The 23,591-nt window shown below is 40.1% G+C and overlaps 1 protein-coding gene across 1 annotated transcript in view; it reads right to left on the bottom strand.

The window, feature by feature from the left end:
* Nucleotides 1–5,857: 5,857 nt before the first annotated feature.
* Nucleotides 5,858–23,591, bottom strand: part of map3k22 (mitogen-activated protein kinase kinase kinase 22) — a 53,085-nt gene continuing 35,351 nt past the window's right edge. Inside the window, exons 12-15 of the mRNA XM_048596172.1 lie at nucleotides 22,847–22,978; nucleotides 19,451–19,580; nucleotides 8,096–8,267; nucleotides 5,858–7,207 (exon numbers count right to left, since the gene is read on the bottom strand). Of these exons, the coding sequence (XP_048452129.1) occupies nucleotides 6,979–7,207; nucleotides 8,096–8,267; nucleotides 19,451–19,580; nucleotides 22,847–22,978 (663 nt within the window). The 3' untranslated portion in view covers nucleotides 5,858–6,978. The remainder of the gene's footprint in view (nucleotides 7,208–8,095; nucleotides 8,268–19,450; nucleotides 19,581–22,846; nucleotides 22,979–23,591) is intronic.

Raw genomic sequence — 23,591 nt, 5'->3', positions numbered from 1 at the left:
TTCTTGGGCTGGTAAATGATTATGGAAAGTTCGTACATAACCTGGCCGTCAGCCTGGCACCTTTGCATCAACTCCTAAAAGAAGGATCAGCCTTGGAAATGGTCGCATAGCCAAGCCATAGCCTTCAGGGAAGTGAAGTAACAACTATTATCCTCTCAGCTGTTGGCGCATTATGATCCCCAGCAAGATCTAGTACTGACATGCGATGCCTCCCCGTATGGCATCAGGATGGTATTAACTCATGGGGGATTTGACAGAGTGCATGTTACAGGATATACTGTAGACCAGACTAGAACTACGTGGCAGAGTTAACAAACAGGGGTTCTCCCATTTAAGATGAAGATGAGGAGAAATGTTTTCTCCCAGAAAGTCATTAGTCTGTAGAACTTTCTTTGCCAGCGGGAAGTAGACGCAGGATCATTGAATATTGTTCAGGCTGAATTAGATAGATTCCTTAATAACAACAGAAAGCACTGGGGAAAGTCAATAGGCCTGGCAGCATCTATGGATACAGAAGGAGTTTATGAGTTGATAGAGGTCTGAGCAACACGGGCTATGGCAGGTTTGGTGGCAGATTCGGACAAGAAGTCCAATGAGACCTATCTCAACTTTGGGGGCATCTCATTCCATCTTTTATGCTTTTGACAGATGGTGTAACAAATTTCTTTCTAGATAGTGAAGTTGCCAATTAAGAGTGTTTGTTGATTGTTAAATGCCTTGTTAACAGCACAACTTGCCTCATTAATATTAAGCTTCTGACACCACAAAACGCACCAAACAAACAAGACAGCAAGAAATCTCAACGTGGACATCAGAGAGCGGCCACAACTGGACATGGTATTCTCAAAGGGGACTCACCAATGTTTTGTACGATTGCAACATAATGTCCCAACTCCTATAGTCAAAGGTCTGAGCAATGAAATGTGATCGGAATGGATCCTAGGACATCGAAAGAACAAATATATGAAGCAGCCATTTGCAAAGCATTTAATTTGTAATCATTTCAGCCCAGGTAGTAGGATTCAGGAGTATATCTGGCTTCGCCCAGCTGCAGGGTGCCATCTATTTGACACTGTGTGGGAAATGTCACAACACTGTAGAATTCATCAACAGGAAGGGGTTACATTTGCCCGATATTCAGGTGATCTGTGATAACCATTTCCACTTCCTGGAGGTGTGCGCTCACAACTCTGGCAGTTACTGCATTTTCTACAGCCTGCAGAATTCTTGCGTACCTGGTGTGTTTGAGAGTCCAGGGCCCTTACAAGGCTGTTTACTCGTGGACAAGAGCTACCCACTGCAATCTTGATCCCACTGTGCAACTGTCTAACCCATGTGGAGCATAAATATAATGCTGCATATGCTTCGACCGGGGCCATGGTGGAGCAGATGATCGGGCTACAGAATATTCCAGACACAGTGTGTCATATTACCCTCGCCAATGTTGTCTTTAATTGTTATTTCCACTGTGTGAACCTCTAAACAATGGCTTTTGCGTGGGCAATTCAATGCATCAGCACACCGATCGGCATGGGTGAAAGCTTCCAGGGCTTAGAGTGGACGTTGATCAAGGAATATTGTGTTCTGTACAGTTGAAGCATGCAATCAGGCAAGGATGCTGAGGAATTGGGAGAATGGAAACAGTCTTCCAAGGGGGAGGTGGAGACTCTCCTTGTTCATGACAGCTGCATTGGGTGCTATGGCGAGAAATCTCATTAGGCCCTGCTGTGGCAATCCCTCCAAATAACTTTATGCAACTCGCACCCAGCCAAACTACATAAGTTTCAGTCCAACATTTCAAGTGCAATATGACTCTTCTTCCAAAGATGAAACATATTGGAGCTGAAAAGTTAGCTGCTTTTCTCTCCAGAGATGCTACCCGGCATGCCAAATTTCTCCAGCACTTTCTGTTTTTGTTTCGGATCTCCAGCTTCTGTAGTTGATGCAGATTGGATGATCATTTTGCTGAATGCTCCATTCAATCTGTAAGCATGACACCCTGAGCTTTCAGTTGCCTTTCATTTCAATTCTCTATCTCACTCCCATTGTGGCTTCTCTGTCCTAAGTCTTTTAAACTGCTCTAAAGAAGTTCAATGGGAAGTCAAGGAGCAGCACCTCATGTTTTAATGAGGTACTTTCCAGCCTTCTGGACTTAATATTGAGTGCAGTAAAATCATATCAGAACAATTGCTTCCATTTTCAGATAGTAGCTGCTGATTCTATTGATTAGTAATTTTATTGTTGCCATTCACAGCTCTTCTGCTCCATCTTTTGTTGCTTTACTTTTCCTATTAGTGGTCCCTTTTGCTACCCAATATCCCTTTTCATTTAAGTAATCCTACCTTCTCACCAGCCTGCCCGTATGTTCCCCACTTCAGTCTTACTCCGGTTCCCCTCACCCATACACTCCAACTCTGCACTCCCTGAAATCCTGTTCCATTTCTAAATTTTAACAGTTCCAGGATGAGGTCTTGAAACTTATGTTTTATTCTCCATTGATGCTGGTTGACCTGCTGAGTGTTTCTGGCATTTTTTGTCTTTATCTCAGATTTCAGGAATTGACTGTATATTGTTTTTGCTTAGGCAGTAGGATGGTTTGTTTATAAAACCACTGAATGCAGGCAGGGCCTTGACCTTAGGTGATATCAGTGGTTTCATTTATCTTACACAGGAAAAGGGTCGGCCATTCAAACAAGTGAATCTTTTCCACCACTTAATTAAATCATGATTACTGTGTACCTTAACTGTATCTGCCTGACTTGGTCCTTTAATAGCTTTGCTCAACAAAAATGGTCAATCACAAATGTTCAAGTAACCTAGCCTCAATAGCTTTCCTCAGTTCCTTGAAGAACTGCTTTCTCACATCACCCCTGTATGGTCTTAAAATTTAATGCTTGGCCAAATGAAAAAGCTTCTGTTTACACCAACAACTCATTTGATCATCTTAAATTCTGCCTATTATTGTCCACTCTCTTAGCACAGTACTGGAGCGTCAACTGATTTGAGTCAAAAAATCAACAATTTTGAGAGAACTTATGAACATAGTATCCAATGAAAAGTAATAGACTTACGGATGTGAAAAACTGACAATCTTTTGCATTTCCAATATTGTGTATTTATTTGAAAAAGGTAGCTAATTTCATATTTTTCAACAGTGAAAAAAATTGAGTTAGCAGGGTTTGGGATGACTGTCAGGAAGGCAACAGAGACATGTTTTACTGAATGGTTCTGGTAATTTGTTCCAAAATTTGTGTTAAATATAATTTTGGCATATTCTGCCATGCAATTGGCCTTCATAATTAGCTTTGTGTCTCTGCAGCCAAGTGCTGTGAGAAGGGAGTTCCAAGATTTTGACCAAGCCACAGTGAAGGAATGATGTAGTTCGCAATCAGGATAGTGTGGTGACTTGGACGGAGCTGGTAGATGTCAGGAGATTGGGAGTTATTGCTGAGCATCGTGCATATGGTACACACTACTATCACTGTGCTTTGGTGATGGAGGGACTTAATTTCTAAGGTAGGAGAAAGGGTCCCAATCGAACTGCTGCCTTATCCTGGATGGTGTTGAGCTTCTTACGTGTTGACTGCACTTGTCCATGGGAGTGGATAGTACTTCACCACTCATTTTTGGCTTGTACCTTGTAGACGATGGGTAGGTTTTAGAATTATCAACCTTTAACCTGCTCTTGAAGCCACAGTATTTATATGACTGGTCCAGTTCAGTTTCTAGTTAATGTTAACCCCAAGTTGTTGATGGTGTGACCCTTCAATAGACTTGGTTGAGGCCAAATCTTGCAAAACACTTTCTCATTCATGAGTAATCTACAGATTGATCGACAACTTGTATGCTGTAAATCAGGTGCTCTGCTGTAGGTATGGGATGAGAAGGCAGTCTGAGACATAACGTTCATGTCCTTTTCATGAAGTTTCTGACAGTACAGCAAGACCTTGTAAAGAGGGGCATCACTTCCAAAAATGAAATTTTGCCTACTATCGTTAAATTCAAGGTGGACATTATATTAACTGGCTAGTATTGCCAAGTTTACCACATGATTGTTTTTTCGATAGGAATGCAACATTTGAATCTCCTAATCTTTTGGCACCACTTTCAAATTCCAGTCCTTTTCAATTTCCACTCTTATTCCATTTCGGCGTTAATAAGACTTCAAAAAGTTGTCATGAGTCATGCATTTCAATGATCCTTTATTTCCATCCAGTGAAAGGAGGATTACTTTTTTTTACAAAATTCAACATGGCTTTCAAATAAACAAAGTTATATTTAAATGTCATTATTATATACAGCCCAATAGTAAGTGAATAGAAAAGAAAGGTTAAGGAAAGGCTCAGTAACAGAGTATTTTAGTTCCAAGGGCCAACAGGTTTTGTTTACATTCCTTTAACCAAACATCTGGCTCATCTTTCCCTTGTTAACCCAAATGTGGAAATGCAGAATGGATACAATCCAGGAGGATTTTGACAATGTTTCCCTTTGGATCAGGAGGTACAATCTGTCAGTCATACTGTGACATCATTTGAATGTTGTATGCAATGTATGGGTGTGTTTTAGACACCAGGAAGATGAGACAGTCTGGTTTTGGAAAAACTATACAAAGAGCTAAGAACAAGATCTGAAGACATGGTAAAATCTTAAGGGCCCAAATGATGCGCAGGCTACGTGGGATTTGCGATGGAATTGCTTGAAAAATCTGGCAAAGCCTCTTTTGACATGGGGAGCTAATTGTTGCCTCTTTTAAGCATCGGCCCAGCAGTGGGGTGGGGGACAGGTTTCTCAGTTGGCAATGCCGTGTTACACATGAAAGATTATTGCATGTTAAATATCTATTAACACCACAACTCGCCTCATTTATACTCAGCAAACAAGCTGAACAATGAAGATGTTGAGCCAGATGTTACAGCATGTATCTGGTGACCTCAGCTCACTGCTGGCTCTGTCACCACACTGTGAGCACTGACCATACAAATCCCACGTTCACAGATGTGGCATTCGACATGTGCCACTCTCTAGGAGCCCATTCTTAGACAGAGAACTCAGAACATCTTTGATTCACTTCTGCGCAACACTGCACTTCGGGGCACGTCAGCAACTGCCATTGTAATGTTGCTGCAAGGATATTATTGTGTGCTCGGAGAGCCCGCACTCAGCTCGATGTACTGGGCCAGGCTATATCTCCAGTCTGTTTGCTTACTGTCATAGCACTCACTCAGAGTCTATCTGGATGCTCACATCATCCCTGTGTTGCATTGACTTGCCTTACCACTCAGCCAGAGATACCAGTACTGCTTTCAGTTTAGTGCAGACACGAAGCCAAAAAACCTGTCATGGTTATCAGCGATGCTCGGTCAAGTCAATGGCTTTGCTCAGGGGGTCCTGGCACAGTAAATCATGAACATCCTCCGATACCAGTTCAGGGGCTTGGACATGAACAATAAGCGGTTACAGTCAGAATTCTCTCCTCATACAGGTTGAGGAGTTGAATGATGGGAAGCCCCTGTTCCATCTTGACACTTACGAATAAGAGTAGGCCACATGTCATTCAATAAGATAATGTCGGACCTGATTTTAACTTCAAGTCTATATTCCTGAATGTCCCCAATAATCCTTCATCCCCTTGACAACAATGGATCTATCCAGCCCTGCCTCAAAACTTTTTGAAGAATCTGCATTCACTGCTTTTTGAGGAAGGGAATTCCAACAACTCAAAGCTTCTGAGGAAAAAAACACGTATTTCTTCCCTAGACAGTAGGAACTGCAGATGCTGGAGAATCTGAGATAACAAGGTGTAGAGCTGGATGAACACAGCAGGCCAAGCACCAAGATTTTCTGAAAAAGGGTCTAGGCCCGGAACGTCAGCCTCCCTGCTCCTCTGATGCTGCTTGGCCTGCTGTGTTCATCCAGCTCTACACCTTGTTATATCACATATTTCTTACCTATTGTGAGCTGTGTCCATCCTAGAATGACAGTGAAGCAAGTTTTATGGGGGTTGAAAGTTGGTGACATAGCTGTTTTGTTCAGGTGAGGAGGTGTCCCGAGTGAGTGAGTAGGCAGTGTAGAGGGCATGTGGGGCTCATGTTGTCAGAGTTTGTGGTGGGTAAGTGAGGGAAAATGTTGTGGACCATACTGACAATGGTAAAACTTGAGCCTTGGTGAGAGGTGGGTACAGTAGCAGAGATAGGGTGAATGTGAATGGTGGCTCTAACACTGGCAGAGAGGAGAATGGAGACATTGCTGTGTGCTCTTCCAGACTTTGAGACTGCACTGACCCAAAGTGGCAACTCCAGAGCAGACTGGTGTCATAGTTTCCTCTGCTGGTCCGGGGTAAAAGGATATCCTGCTAAGTGCACCACCCAACCCAGCGGAATTTCCACCGGCAAAGCAAGGCAACACGTGTCCCTTGTCTGCCATGCCCAGCGCAAATGTCAAGGAGTGTAGGGCAGCTCTGGACCAACAGCTCTTATCCGGGTGCACTAAGGCATTTTAAACATTGGCATCCCTGGTGCTGGCACTATCAATTCTGTGATATTCTGGCAGTGATGACTTGTTCTGGGAATGTCCAAGGTAAGATGGGGAAATAGAATCAGATTATTGGAGTGTCACAGCGTGGGGTAGGTAGTTAACAAGGTGAATTTGGTAAGATATGATTAAAAACACTCCCTCCAAAAACTCTGAACAAAACTAACACTTAGGCAAAAAAAACAGCCTTCCGCAAATTTTTCCAGTTTTTCTATCTCGTGACTGACTCACCTTCCTACATTGCTAATAGATAAAATTATGTCACAACAAGTTTTAAAAAAGCAGAATGTGCAATTGCATTGATTGGTATTTCGTATTATTTTTACAAAAAATATATACAAAGCTAAAATGCCTTTTCCTTTGGAAGTATCTTTATAAGAGTTGGGAGTAATTTCAAAGTCCTACTCAGTGGGGTACCAACTCTTCACAGCTCCAATGATCATTTGACTAGAGGTTATACTGAACAAATGTATGTCTCAGAAGTTCTTCTGCAGATGGTCTCCGTTTCTCCTCCACGAATATTTGCTTCAGGAATGCACGGCATGAGTTTGAGACACTATCTGGTAGGTGAGGCTTGGTTGGCTGGGTGGCAATCTTGAAGATGGCAGCCATGGCTTCAAATTCTGCCCAAGGAGGCTTCTCAGTCAACATTTCCACAATGGTGCACCCCACACTCCTTTACAAATAAAAAAGGAAAAGCATTTCAATACTCGTATGCACATACATCACGTAACAGCACTGTTGTCCATTGAGTTGTTCGGCAAATCAGCACAACATAAAAATGTAATAGTTTCTATATAATGTTTCATTTCCTCTGTCGTATAATCCTACACTGACCCAGTCTCACTGTCAAATGGAGAGAAGCATATGCAATATAAAGAAATTATTAGCCCATCCAATTTCAACTTCTAGCACCCCAATGGGTAGGAGACCAAGAAAATGTGATGATGAATCTCTCCACAGATGCTGCCAGACCTGCTGAGCTTTTCCAGCAATTTCTGTTTTTGCTTCTGATTTACAGCATCTGCAGTTCTTTCAGTTTTTATTAAATGTGATGACGAGATTGTTTTATGGTTATCAATTTTCTTCTTTCTCTCTTAAAGGTACTGACTCTTACTTAGATGCAGTTCCATTAATACAAAGCAAACAATCAGCTGAGATATATGAACCCAGTATCAATTGTATGAAGGAGCATCACTGCCTAATCCTCTTCTCACCCAAAGCCCAAACAACACAACAACTCACGGGCCAAATGAGGAATTATGAAGTCAGTTGTAACTGCACTATTACTGTTTCAGCGAAGACAGCAAACAGCACAGATTGAACCACAGTCTTCCTAGTGTGCTTCAATTAGTACGACAGAAAGAAATACGTTTAGCATCTTAGTGTTTAGGAAGATAATCTCAACAAGTGTTTTTGGTATTCAAAATGCTATTTTTGCAAGCATTTTTTCCTACATCAAGGTAGGGAGTTATACTGATTTGCACAACAAGTGTGTTATTTCAAAAAAAGTTAAAAATCATAACTATTCTTTGTTTCATGCTGCCCTTAGTATAATACTTACCAGACATCTGCTTTCCTTCCATATCCTTCACCGCTGATAACCTCAGGGCTCATCCAGTAGGGTGTTCCGGTTACTGATTTAATCCCTGACATACAGATAGTTTGCAAACGTTTGCTGGCTCCAAAATCACCCAGTTTGACATTCCCTGCAGAGTCCCTCAAAATGTTGGCACCTGTGATGAAAGAATAATAGTGAATAATGAAAATGATAAAAGTAAATCGCTTCAAATTTCATTGAGCTAAATACTTAGTAAAGCCACAGCAGCAACAGCTTGGTAATAACTGCCGTATAAGGGCCGTATAAACAAGTAAACCTGCCATCTTGTAGTTCTTCTAAAAGAAACTGCACTCGAGATAGGGGTGCTGCTCATTTATTGCTCATCCTGAATTGTTCAGGAGAAATTGGTGATGAGCTGCCTTCTTGAAACACTGCAGTCCTCTGGGTGTAGGGACAACACTGCTATTAGAAAGGAAGTTCCTGGATACTCCCAGCAAACAATGAAGCAATAACAATATAGTTCCAAGTCAGGGTGGCAGGTGACTTGGAGGGGAACCTGGAGGTAATGCTCCTTTGCATTTTTAAAAAATTCATTCCCAGGATGTAAGTATCACCAGACAGGCCAGCATTTATTGCTGGTCTCTAACCATCCAGAAGAAACACTGCCGTGGGTCTGGAGTCATACGTAGGCCAGACCAAGTGAAGACAGCAGATTTCTTTCCCTGAAGGCCATATATAAACCATATCAGTTTCTGTGACAATTGTCAGTGATCACCATCAAGTTAGCTTTTTATTTCAGATATGCTTTTATTGAATTTAGTTTTCACAGGTGCCTGGGTGGGATTTGAATCCATGTCACCAGAACAATAACCTATGGTTCTGGATTATTGACCAGTGATATTATCGTTATGACACCACCAGCGTGCCTGTCAAACCCAGTCACCACCTTCAACATTCACTCTCCTCACCACTGACACATACTGGCAACTGCATCCACTATCTACAAGATGCACTGCAGTAACTTACCACGTCTCCTTTGACAGTATCTTCCAAATTTGCATCCTCTACCACCTCGAAGGACAGGAGCAGCAGATGAATGAGAACAATACCACCTGCAAATTCCCCTGCCAGCCACACATCACCCTGATATGAAAGAGTATCGCCATTCCTTTAGTGTGCTGCTGGGTCAAAAATCCTGAACACCCTCCCTAACAGCACAATGGGTGTCTCTACATTCCCAGGACTGCTGTGGTTCAAGAAGGCAGATTAGCTCACATTCCCCAGGGTAGTTAAGGATAGATCAAATGCTGACCTAGCAAGCAATGACCACATCTCCTGAATGAATAAATGAAAATGAAAGGAATCCTGTGTTGTAGCTTTACCAGGTTGCCCGAGTCCTAAAAGACATATCTATTAGACTGGGTCCGCAGCATGTTCTGAGGAAACCAACAAGACTTGGCCTTGTACTCATTTATCTAGCTATTGCAGATGCATCTGTCCAAGACAATATTGACAGGAGAGACCACTACATTGTTCTTGTGGAGAAGCCCCATGTTCACATTAAGGATGTCCACTATCGTGACATTGTCACTGGCACCACGCTAAATGGGATAGATTTCAAACAGATGTAGCAATTCAAAACGGTCCATTCATAGAAACAGGAGTAGGCCATTCAGCCCATTGAGCCTGCTCCACCATTTAACATGAACATGGCTGATTGAACTCTTCAGTAATACCTTTTACCCACACTATCCCCATACCCTTTGTGCTAACTTTCAGTAAAATCTATCAGAAGTCACACAACACCAGGTTATACTCCAACAGGTTTATTTGAAAACACAAGGTTTCAGAGTGCTCCTCCTTCGTTAGGTGAAGTGAGCAGCACTCCAAAAGCTTGTGATTTCAAACGTAGCTGTTGGATTCCAACCTGGTGTCGTGTGACTTCTGACTTAGTCCACCCCAGACCAACACCGGCCCCTCCACATCTTGAAATTTATCAATCTCTAATTTAAATATACTTGAAGCTTGAGCTTCCACAGCCCTCTGAGGATTTCAAAGCTTCACGGTCCTATAAGTAAAATAATGTATCCTCATCTCAGTGCTAAATGACCACAATCTGCAACCACATGGCCTGGCATATCCCTCCACTCTACCATTACTATCAAGCTGAGACATCAACCCTGGTTTATTGAACAGTGCAGGACAACAGCAGCTCCAGGCATACCCAAAAATACGGTATCATAATGCTGAGTCCATGCCCTTCAGGCCTTCCGATTACTAGTCCAGTGACGTTACAACTACCCCAATGCCTCCCCTACTTAGGGGATGTACAAGGTAGTAGGCCATCCAGGGTCTTACTAGGATCACCTCTACACTGCAAATGTGATGTTTTGTATTTATTTTTTTCTATAAATTCACAGATATGTTTTGATTTGTAACATTTGACTTCTTAAACGATGAAGTTTTCCCCACGATTGTTCTCATTTTTGAACCTCACAAAGCTACCTGGCGCACACAGTTACTCTCACAAAACCTCAACTAGGTTCCTGGAAGAAACAGCCTGTGTTCTTTAGTAAGTACCTGTGGTAGATAGAAAAACCTGATAACATATGAAAGCTCTGACTAGTACATTTACCAAAGCCAGCAATATGTCAGATCATGATTGTCATTTGCACAATCATTAGGTAATTTAAAATTTACAAGGCAAGAAACCTGCTCTGATATGACACTCCATCAATAATACTGAATTCCTCTCTGAGCTTCGCCTTTCTCCCTGCAGTTTAGTTGCACTTGGTACATTCTCCCAATCTTGTTGCATTGAGGAATATTGCAATATGATGAATGAGTTGGTAAATGCTTTTCTGAATTTTAATACTAAAGAGAAATAGAGCTAAGATCTGGGGACATGTGAAGCCAGTTCCTGAGCCATCCTCTCGCACGACAGCCAACAAGATCAATCCACTGGCTTTAAGTAACTAAATGCAACTCATGTCAAAGGTTTTCTTCAGTCATGACAGGAAAAAAGCAACAAGATTAGCCAGAAGAAATAATAATTTGGCTTGATCAAGATTAAGGAAGCTAAAAACAAAATCCAAAAACGTTATGGTTGATGTAAGAATGATAAATGGTCTCACCAGAAACTCAAATAGGAGTTGAATAATGGGAATGCTACTTGGTTTTGAACCCATTATTGGCAAGAAGCCGTGTCAATCAGAACAACAATATTTTAGTTCCATCATCATGTTCATATCTATCAGTTTTAGCTTATTCTTCTCTAACTCTGTCATCGTTACCAGCCTGATAAATATCTCTACACTCTCAGACTCCCCAATCTTTTCACCCTCGCCTCCTGTGCATCCTTCATTCCCTTCAACCCACCATAGCTGGTGTGTCTTCAACTGTCTAAACCTTATGCTCCAAAATTCCTTTTTATCTTCACAGCCTCTAGTTCAATAAAACGCTCCTGAAAAAGTTACTCTCCCAACCAACCATGCCCCCAAAATTCTTCTTTATGTTACCATCCAGTTTCTGTCTGATTACATATCTATATTCACGTGGGACGTGGGCATTGCAGGCTGGACCAATATTTCTTGCCCGTATCTAGATTGAATGTTTGGGATGTTTTGCTTGGCAGATATTTATGAAAGTAGTTCATGACACACAATAATGATATATCTCTGGGAGGAAGAAAAATTCTAGGAAAGTGACAAATCAACAATGGTTAACCAAACAATTTAAGGATATATCAAATTGAAAAAAAATATATAAAATGTGGTAAAGATTAGTGATAAACCAGAGGATGGGAAAAGATTCAAAAATCAACAAAAGATGGCCAAGTAAAGAATAATAAAGAGACAGAAAATAGCCTTTGAGGGTAAACTAGCAAGTAATATTAAAAAAGGTAGGAAGAGCTTCTTTCAGTATATTGAAAAGAACAGATGGACCAAAATGAACATGGGCCTTTTAAGGAAGGAGACTGGGCACATAATAATGGGGAGTCTGGAAATTGCAGAGTAGCTGAATAAATACGTTACATCAATCTTCATGATAGAAGACATGAATAGTATTCCTAAAATATTAAGTAATCAAGGGATAAAATGTGGGGGTGAAATAAATAACTATCATGACCAAATTTACCAGAGCCAAAAATTAGACTAAAGGCCCAGTTTCAGCTTATGCTAATAAAGGAAGTAACTACAGAGACAGTCGATGCACTAGTAGTAATCTTCCAAGTTTCCTTGTGTTCTGGAAAAGCCTAAAGAATTGGAAGCTCCTTCCATCACGTTACTGATGATCAGGTGGAGACTTATGGGGTGGTAACTGACCAGAATTGACCTGTCCTGCTTTCTGTGCATGAGACCATTTCCCACATTGCTGGGCAGATGCCAGTGTTGTAGCTATGATGGAACATCTTGGCTACAGGAGCAACAAATTCTGCAGTAAAAGTATTTACTGTGAGGAAGCATAGTCAAGGTAGCTATGGGAGTCGATGAGCTTATGGTAAAGTTACAATAGTCCTACTAGACAAAGGGCTTCTCTCTCATTACAGAAAGACCACAAGTGGTAGTTTAACCACAGGGTTACCAAACCTCAAGCAAGAGGATAGACCATAAGAGTTTTCTTTCTTCTTGTTTAACATGGAGATCAATCACTTAAAGATAATCATAACAGGCAGCCAATATATGCCTAAGAAAAGGATTTAGAATTTATTACACAAAAGAAGAAAACCATGAACAATGTTACACTATTTGGAATGATATCATTACATATATTAAAAAGAAAAGTTCATCCATTAATCCCCAGTAATAACCTGACTGATACTCAAACCTCAGTGAAGGGTTACTCCTATCCCCACACTAAAGTTCCTTGTTCAGCTGACACAGCTGTAATTGGTTTCTTTTTTGCTAAAGTTCTGTACATTCACTCGACAATATTCTTTTCAAATAATGCCTCTCTATGTCAGTTAAACAAACTGCCTCACTAACTCGGCTCACTACTACCACAAACACGGGTAACTCATGTCTTTAACATGTTCTCCTCTTTAACAGCGCCACAGCCATCTACTCCTGAATATTTCTTCCAAACAACTCAGGACCTCTCCCCAGCTGTGTGGAACTGTTACAAACAGTGTTCCTGCTGCTCTCAACTCTTTCTCACTCTTTCTGTCTGAATAAAAGAATGTCTAGTCTCTTAAGGTATTATCTACTAGTGGGCAAATAATAATGGGGAATTTTGAAATTGCAGAGAAGCTGAATAAATACTTTCCATCAATCTTCCAGTTGTAAAATTCAAGTCATAAAGGTGAAGATTTATCTCCCTAGTGGGGCTTGCTAGTCATTTAGCTAAATTCACAATTTCATGGAAATGCTATTGTTATCAGTTCAAAATTATTTTCTGATTTTTTTTACAAAGATCAGACATTCGCAAAACTGAAACATTAAATTTTCTACCACTTTAGAACCCAGTTTCCCTAATACTAATATACTATGAACTTCCATCACTGCACTATGGAAAATTTTGTGAATTTAATCTCTCCTGTCCTCTACACTTTTGCAGACATTCCCTTTTATCCTTTCTCATCCTCCCAACCGTCACTTACTCAAAACCTTCCTAGAGTCAGGCAAGCAGAACTGTGCATACTGCGTCAGCTGTGGCCTAACCAAAGTTCTGTACTTCTCGGACCCCAAACTCCATGCTGTATTAGACTTTCACTGTACATTAATTTTTACTATAATCTAATACAGTGTGAACAATTGGTACAGAAGGGCTCAATCTTTGCAGAATTGGGCTTTTCCTCCAAGTTAGCATTCATCATTAGGCAGAATATTAAGCAAGATCTCCTTATGAGTAGCTAATTAGGATTAACTTTTGCAATTCTGACGAGGCAACCCATAAAGTATTAATGATCCTGCCTCTTGGCTTCTCCACCTAAGGTCTCCAGAACAAAAAAAACATTTAAATATACATTCTGTTATTGTTTTCTTCCTAATCTTCCTTGAATTTAAATCTGCTGCCCTCTCAAATATTATCAGTTTATCTATACCAGCAAGATTTATCCAACAATAAATCAGTATGTTTGAACTAGCAAGAAAGATAAAATGTTAAAGACCAAGGACCTAAGTCATTATTCATGACTGATATTTTTTTTCCCTTCCTTTTCCTGGCCCACCCCCATCACAAGTCTTCCTGTAAAATGGAAAAGTGGAGTGATTTCCTTATAACTTAATCCAACATTGTGCTATGGAGAAGTTATCAGTAAGGGTGATAACACCTTAAAAACAGGGTGGAACATAACTGGAATTAGCAGGCAGGAAGATCATCTGAGAGTGTATGCTTGGCACAGGCATATTTTATCGTTTTTAATGCATGCATCCTGAGGAAAGTGACTTATAAAAAGATGAGTTTTGAGAGCAAGGTATCAGCAGATCACAGAAAGACTTCCTATAATAACTTAAATTAGAGAGTTTATTTTTTTTAAACAATGACTCACTTCAAGGCAAATTTTAAAATACACTCAAGATTTTTAATAAAGTAGGGTTTTGATGATGTTCAACTTGTAATGAAAAGCTACCCTAGCAAACTGTTCACTTTCATTGTACAAACTTGCAGTAGTTTAAGAAAATGCCTACCACCATAACTCTTGGAGATGCTAGCTTTGCCAGTGAGATACACATCTCCACAATATGTACAAAAAATTTCACTGATATAAATTATGTCCAGATCTAACTTTGCATTGTTTTGGTACACGCTGCTTAAGAGAGAAAAGAGCCCTGGTCTGGATGAGCTGCATCCACATATTTTAAACAAACCTAGGAGAAGAAACAGCAGAAGCATTACAATTCTTATTTGATAATTAGTTAGAAAAGCAGCAGTGCCAAAGGATTGGTGGATAACTAATTGACTCAGACATTATGACACAGAAGAAAATCATTTGGTTCATCGTGTCTGCACTGGCCAACAAAAATTTGATTACACTAATCCTGTTTTCCAGCTCTTGGCCTGTAGAACTGGAGGCTATGATAACACAAGTGAATATTTAAATATTGGTTAAATGTTTTTATTGCAGTTTCTGGCTGAACTACTGCTTCAGGTATTGAGTTCTAGACTCCTCCCACAGTGAAAAACTTCCTTTTCAACTCTCCTTTTAGCTTTCTACTCCTTATCTATGCTCCCTGACATTAACCCCTCTGCTAATGTAAAAAGTACCTTCAAATCCACCCTATGCCCTTCACAATTGTATACACAGCTAGTAAGTCCCCTCTGAACCTTTGCTGAAAAACGCAAGCTTACTCAATCTTTCCTCATAGCTCAGACCTTCCAGCTCAGACAGCATGCTCGTAAAACTTCTTTGCTTCCGTCCTAATGCAATCATATCATTTCTATAATGTGGTGACCAGAATTGCACAAAATACTCCAGTTGTGGCCTATCTAGCATTTTATACAATTCCAGCTTAATCTCCTTGCTTTTGTATGCTTTTATTGATTGCTTAGAATAAACGACCTATTTCTTAGTGCTATGTAAGCCCGTGTAACTCAGAAGTGATGTGCTAGTCAGAAAACATAGAAACAAAAGAGTGAAAACATGTTTCAGTACATATTGTCGAAGATAAAAATGGAGGAACTTGCATTTATGCAGCACTTTTCATGGCCTTAACCTCACCACTTCATAGTTAATGGAAACATTTGAACTCTTGAAAAGTAAGAAAGGAAAACTGCTCAGTGAACAATATGATAACGCCCAGATAATCTGTGTTTTATTTAACTGATGTGGAGGAGTGATAAATGTTCACCATGACATTGGTGAGATATCTTCTGTACTTCTTTAGGGGCATGGGACCTCTTGTATCCATCTGAGACAGCAGGTGGGTCCTCAGTGTATTGTCTTATGCAAAAGGTCAATACCCGATGCTGAGGTAGCAGTCTTTCAGTACTGTACGTTAGCTGGAAATTTTGCGTTCAAGTCCCTTTATTGCAAATTGAACCCACAACCTCCTGACTCCAAGACAACGGCAATACCACCGAAATATGGCTGATAAAGGACACTTGCACTATACATGAGACATTAATCCCATCTACTATCTTGGTTTATTACTCAGCTCGGATTTGGAAAGTTCTGTCAAATGGTTTTGGCAAGCTGTAGTAATGAATCATTTACTTTGTGTACAATGCAGTCATAGTGCATTGGTGCTGGAGGCTGTGAATATTTAAGGCAGTGAATAGGGTGCCAATCAACTGGGCTGTTTGGACTTGGACAGTGTCTTGAATGGCGCAGGAGCTGCATTCGTGAAGGCCATGGTAAGTTTTCCATCACACTGACTTATGCCATGTAGATGGCAGGCAGGCTTTTGGAAGACAGCAGCTGAGTTACTCATTGAGGATTCCTAACTCTAACCTTCTCTTCTAGCCAAAGCATGTATATGGCTCATCTAGTTCAGTTTCTGGGCAATGGTAACCTCCAGGATGTTGATGGTGGGTGATGCCATTGAACATCCAGGGAGGATACATACTTGGTGGAAACAGGCATTGCCTAGCACGTGTGGTACAAAAGTTAATTGCCATTTGTCACCCCAAATCTGGATATTGTTCAGCCCTTGCTGCACATGAAAACAGACCGATTCAGTATCCAAGAAGTCGCAAATGGTGCTGAGTATCGTACAATCATCAGTGAAAAAGCTCACTTCTAACCTCACAATGAATGGATGGTCATTGATGAATCAGATGAACTTGGTTACGTGTAAGACAATGACATGGAGGAACTCCAACAGTGGCATCCTGGAGCTGAGATGATTGGGCTCCAACAACTGCAAACATTTGCCTCTCCATTTGTACAATTTTAGCCAGTTGGAAGAAATTGCCAGAGTCATATAGTTAATTACTCCGTGTGATTACCAGAATTTGAGTTTGTATTAACATCTTCAGCCAAAGCAACAAGACTTGCATACAATATTCCTGATGTCACCAGTTACTGGTCTCATCAATGCTCCATATAATTAAATCCTTGCTCCTCTTGTAATAATGGCTAATACATCATTTGCTTTCCAAATTGCTTGCTGTACCTACGTATTGGCTTTCAGTGACATATGAACAAGGACACACAACAGACTTGTGAGGGAAGTTATAGATTATGGTTTAAAAAGAACAGCAGATACAGAATTAGCTGAGTGATAGGAAACAGAGCAACGATCAATGGATAGCTTTCAGGCCGAAGGAAGGTTTGTAGTAGAGTTCCCCAGGGGTTGGAATTGGAACCCTTGTTTTTCCTAACACACATTAATAATCTGGATCTTGGTTTAGAGGGACAATCTCCAAACTTGGAAGAACTGTAAACCGGAGGAGGATAGTGTGGAACTCTAGGAGGAAACAGAGAATTTGGTGGAGTGGGTGGGTAGGTGGCAGATGGCAGATGAGGGTCAATACAGAGAAGTGTAAGGTGATGTACTTTGTTCAGAAGAACATTGAAAGACAAAACAAATAGGAGATTTGATAGAGGTTTTCAAAATCATGAGCGGGCTAGACAGTAGATAGGGAGAAGTTGTTCCTTTTCGTAAAAGATGAAAATGAACAAGAGGGCATGGATTTGAAGTGATGTGCAAACAAAGCAAGGGTAATGTGACAATAAAACCTTTTCACAGCAAGCTGTGGGTATGCCTGGAAATGTAATGGAGGCAGGTTCAATTCGGGCATTCAAGAGGACATTGGATGATTATTTGGGTAGGAGTGCTGTGCAGATATATGAGGAATAGACAGGAGGTTGGCATGAGGAAACAGGACTGAACTGGTGCAGGCACAAATGGATCAAGTGGCCTCCTTCAGCACCATAACAAATTCTGTGATTGTGACACTTGATCCCTTTGATCTTCACCACATTCCAATTTCTCACCATCTAAGAAATATTCTGCACCACTGTTGCTCCTACTGAAGTGATTAACCTCATTTATCCACATCATGTCCCACTTGCCATGCTCTTAGCTACTCACTCAGCCTGTCTAAATCCCTTTGAAGCCTCTTTGCATCCTCCTCACAATACACATCCATGTCTTATGTAATCTACAAACTTACAGTTGTTCTCCACATTTGCTGCTAAAGATTTCCAAAGATTCACTACTTTCTGTGGGCAGACATGTGTCCTCATCTTTTGTCTTAAATGGACGATTATGCACTCCCATCCTAGACTCTCACACAAGGGGAAAACAATCTCTCCAAATCTTTTCTGTTAAGCCCCCTAAGAATTTTATACATTTCAAAAAGGTCTCCTCTCATATTTCTAAACTCCAATGAGTACAAGTCCAAACTATGCGAACTCTTCTCATTATGTAGTGCTTCCACACCGTGTGTCAGCCTATTGAACCTTCCCTGGACTACTTCCAATGCCAGTATATTTTTCCTTAGATAAGGGATCCAAAAGTGTTCACGGTATTCCAGCTGCAGCTTGACAAGTGCCTTGTATAGTTTCACAAGATCTCCATGTTGTTATACTCTAGTTCCTTTGTCAATTTGCCTTTCCCATTACCCACTGAACTTGTATGCTAGATTTTTGCAATTTATACACAAGGTCCCTTAAATCCCCCTGTGCTGCAGCTTTCTGCAGTCTTTTCCCATTTAAATAACATTCAGCTCCTCTATTCATCCTGCCAAAATCCATAACCTCGCATTTTGTCACATTATATTCCATCTGCCAAGCTTTTCACAACCCCACCTTGAGTTCACAAGGAATCAGGCAGCATTGATTTATTTACTTAGCATGGAATAATTGATTTATTGACTAAACTTGCATGTGAACATCACTCGAAGCTCAATTAAGATCAATTAATTAACTGTGTGGAGTAAGATTTCCTAACACCAATAAAAAGCTTTCCTCCTGTTTCCCATCAATTATGGTTAATTGAGGGTTCTTTGACTTCACCTGCTTCAATTCGCATGTCAATATGCACACACAATACTCCTACTGAATTCACAGCTCTAGACTTTTAAGCCAGTACCACATATGTAACACTATCATAGCTTAGTTGTAGCGACATAGTCTGCATAGCTAGAGACCCTTCAAATCATTTTGTATTGGATGGCTACAATTGCATTGGTATCTTGCTGTCAAAAGCAATGAAATTTTGCTATACCTAGTGGGCTAGAAATAAAGCCAGTAAAGCCAGTAGTGGCAGATTGGCACAAAGTCAAAATGCTCAGAGAGCTATTGCAGAAACAACAGGATGAATGGCTTCCTTCTGCACCATAACAATTCTGTGAAAAATCCTTTACTTTCACCAAAGTAACAGACAATGACTGTGGCAGATTTATTGGTGATTGTGATCTATTAATGTGAAGAACATATTGCATGAAATGGAAAAGAAACTGATAGAATACCTTTTATATCTCGGTGTACAATCATATTGCTGTGGAGATAGGAAACCCCTTCTAGAATCTGTCTGGTATACTTTCGCGTTACATTCTCAGTGAGTGCTCCATAAGCCTTCAACTGGTCCTTGACAGAACCCTGAATGGAAACAAAGTTAACCATTAAAAAGGGGAAAAGAAACACATCATTCTTCCAAAAGTTAATAGGTAATAAAATGTCAGGTATGGTAAGCCGTAGATATCCAAATAGATGTCAACCTTGGACTCTTACAGATATTTTTAAATCAACCTGTTCAGATATATTATGACACGTCTCTGCAGCATGTGGGGCCTGAAACCAACCTCCTGGCCTAGATGTAGGGACATCTGCACCACAAGATCCTCCCTGGTTTCTTATAGGTTTCCTGATCTCCAACGGAACACTATAGATGGGTTCAATATACCACATATTGATGGAAAGTGAAAGAAAAAAAGTCAGTCAGGCTTTCCCATTACTAACTGGTAATTGATAATCAACCAGTAGTCTCGAAGTTAACTTAGTACCCAATGTGAATGAGCTGTGGTGCTGCCTACTTTTGAACAACCTGCAGACACTCACAGGAAGAATGGCCTCTTGGACAAAGCAATATCTCTGCTTTACGAAAGGAAAGCAACAGGTGAAGTAAAAACTCAGCAAAAATACTTACAGGTACTTGTGTGACCCCAAACTCAACCCCTCGCCTGAAGCATGTACTGAACAAACTAATTTCTAACACTTGTGATATCAAAAACAATTGTCCTGGTTTCTTGTCCTTTAATGGCATTTAGTTTTGATTGTTATGCTGGAAGATAATAGTTGATTAATAAAACTTGCAAGAGGAATGCAATTTTATTTTGAGGCATAATCAGCTAGATATCTGTTAGAAGCCAAAATATACACCAAGAGTTTTGAAGTTCAGCTGCTGAAAAAGGCACTACGCAGAATTTACATTTTCTTAACATGGTCAGCAGCCTTCCTCCAGCATGGAACCAATTTAACTCTGGAAACTTCTGGCTTAACTCCTATCTCTGCACCCACTAGAAGAAATAAGTGTTGGAAACCTGGCAAAAGCAAACAGCTGACACCAGAAACACAAGTAGCATGGCAGACAACACAACTTTTCACAAAATGTGGGCACAGCTATTGATCACTGTACTTATCCATACAATGTAATATTGTACCCAATATCAAGTATCACCCTTTGTAAATTTAATACAGCAGCTGACAATTCACTGATCTAAATGAACTATAGGTTATTAATGGCACATTAATGCTTTTATTGCCCCAGATCTGACTATCTCAGTGCTTTGCTCACCAGTCTCCCATGTTCCACTTTCCATAAAAACAAGCTCATCCAAATTTTCCCTGTGGTTAACCTAATATCTCAGTCGCCACTCCTCCTGGTAGTCAGTGATCTATGATGGCACATCTGGAATCACACACCAGAAATAAATAAAGCAAAAGTAATTATAATCATTTATTACTAATAAGTTGAGAATTGAAAGGCTATTTGGCCAATGCAATTTTCACCTAATTTGCAAACTAACAAGTTTTTCAACACTGTCAAAGGACAGTAAACAGGACAGGACTCTTTAGATGGCGGCTTGATTTTGTGGCTGTAAACAGAGTTTACCTTATTATCACAATGAAACTGTATCAACTCCTGGCATCTGCGCCAATACCAAAATTCAGGAGCTGTTGTCAGTGATTTCTTGTTCCTCCACAGGGTCCACTGTCAATATCCCGCAGAAGAAAATCTTAGAAATTACTTCACCTGATATGAACTCCCATTTTTTTATACTATTAAGCCGACTGTAAAATCCGTTGACAAAGCTATGCTTTGTTGAATGAGGTCACTTTGACATTGACTGGTCTGGTCTTGCTCTCCTAGGCAAAAGGGGGCTCAATCCAACCGTAAAGCCCTATACTAGAATCCTGGTTGAGATGAGCTCCTCAGCAGAAACCAGTGATCAAAGTCACTTATTAAGTTTAAATACTTTCTCACTGTATTTTTTAAGGTCTTACTTAGCATTTTTACAACTGTCTGCTCTTTCTTAACTTTCCAGTCAGTATCTTATTAAGCTCTGTAGCATCGTCAACATTGACAAAACAATAAAGTTGCTTTGCATGGTGCAAACTCAATTATCATTACTGTACTTGGATAAACAACTGCCACTTCAGTTGAAGCAATGTGGGGGCATGAATAGTAAGAAAGTTTTAGTTGTAAATGTACTTATAAGTAACTAAATTACATGTTTATTAACAGCCCGGACATAGCAGTTCTCCTCCCCTCAAAGCAAGGCAACATAATCTCAGCAGAACCAAATATAAGAAATGAACGATTCGAGGAAACATGTTTGCAGCCACTAATGAAGTCCCAAATATGGGTCCCTTAGCAAAAGGGGTCAGGGAAATAGTGAGGTTCTGCTTGTCAGTCTGCTACCTAACTCCCAAAGTTCTTGTTTTAGGACCTCATCCCCCTCTCTAACTATGTTGTTGGTGTCCTCTCCCTGGGCCCAGGGAGGAAACACACCATCTTGGAGTCATGCCTGTAGCCACAGAAATGCCTGTCTGCATTCTTTGTACGAACACACCTGAGTTTCTCTAAATAGTAATATTTTCAAGTTTCACACCTTTTAAAAAAATTCTGCTTTTCTATTTTCACAAATGAATAACTTCAAACTCACCCACATTATGCATCATCTGTAATCTTGTTGCTCACTTGCTTCACCAGTCTATAATTATTTGCAGCCTCCATGTCCTTCTTACAGCTTAATTTTCCAACTAGCTTTATCTCACCGGCAATAGATGCATATTCTCGGTCTCATCATCTAAGGCATTAATGTAGATTGTGAATAGCTGAGACTCGAGTACTGAGCTTCGTATCCCTCCTCTAAATTTCCCAGCCTGAACAAGTTGAAATACAGTGTTTACGCCCATCTTTTCTTCTTGTTCGTAAAACAATTCTCTATCTATGTTAATATAACATTCCCAATTTCACGGGCCTTTATGTTACCTGCTTCCTGTCTCTGGATTATTTCCCAACTGTGTTGAATTAGGCATAGAAGTAGTTACAGTGGCAAGAAAACAAACTCCAATCTTTGAACAAAGAAGCTAATATAGAGGACCAGAAAAGTCAGCAATGACAGATGTGGGCTTGGTCATGATGTCCCTTAACTGTATAATATTCTACTGATGATTAGTGTTAAGATTCACGCATGGCAGATGGGAGTTTAAATGAGCTATTGAAGGGCTGCCATAACTGTGGAACAATTTCCCAAAAAAGCATCAGCACTTTCTGTAGCGATGGGATGAAAACTGCTTTAAGAAATACAGATATATCACAGCAGATTAATTAAAATAGAAAGCAACAGTTCAATACTCACTCCTGGCATATATTCTACAAAGATAGACAATTTTCTTTCCATTGTATCCCGTAGCGAACCATAATACTGCACTATCCTGTCGTGATGGAGGTTCTTTAGTAACTGTATTTCACATTCCAAAGCATTGACTTCCTGCAACAGCAATGAAGCAGCAACAATTATGCCAAAGAAACAAGCTTTTCCATCCTCAGAATGACGATCTTCTACCCCATTTTACGTTGTATCATTGTGTTTTTTTTCCTCATTTAATGATTGATTCATGTCTTACAATATCACAGACCTTTCCTTTACTCCTTTCCACTTTTCCTTCCTATCTAAACCTGGCACTGTACTTGTTTATAATCTATTACATCCAGAACTTTTGCTAGTTCTGATGAAAGTTCATTGATCTAAAATATTAACTTTGTTTATCTCTCCATATGTTCTGCCAGAGTTGCTAAGTAATTCCAGCCTTCTCTACTGTTTCTTTCAGATGTCTAATAGTATTTTACTTGTAAACATTTTCTTATTGTGGCTTCTAATTACCTTCATATCTTGGATTACGGTAACAAGAAGAAGAATGGGGTATGCAGCATAAAAAAGTGATTCTGTCTTAGCCATTGAAGACTAGCAGTTCAAAGAGGTTCATGTTTCCAAAAATAAAAGGACATTAAAATATCATACACAGTTCTAAAAATAGAAAGGCTAATGGAATGAGGTGCTTTATGTCTTAAGGATTAGCTCACTGCATGAAATTAGATAAAGC

Source organism: Rhincodon typus, chromosome 4 (genome assembly GCF_021869965.1).
Source record: "Rhincodon typus isolate 14 chromosome 4, sRhiTyp1.1, whole genome shotgun sequence".
NCBI lineage: Eukaryota > Metazoa > Chordata > Chondrichthyes > Orectolobiformes > Rhincodontidae > Rhincodon > Rhincodon typus.
This window is presented reverse-complemented; position numbering and strand designations above follow the sequence as displayed.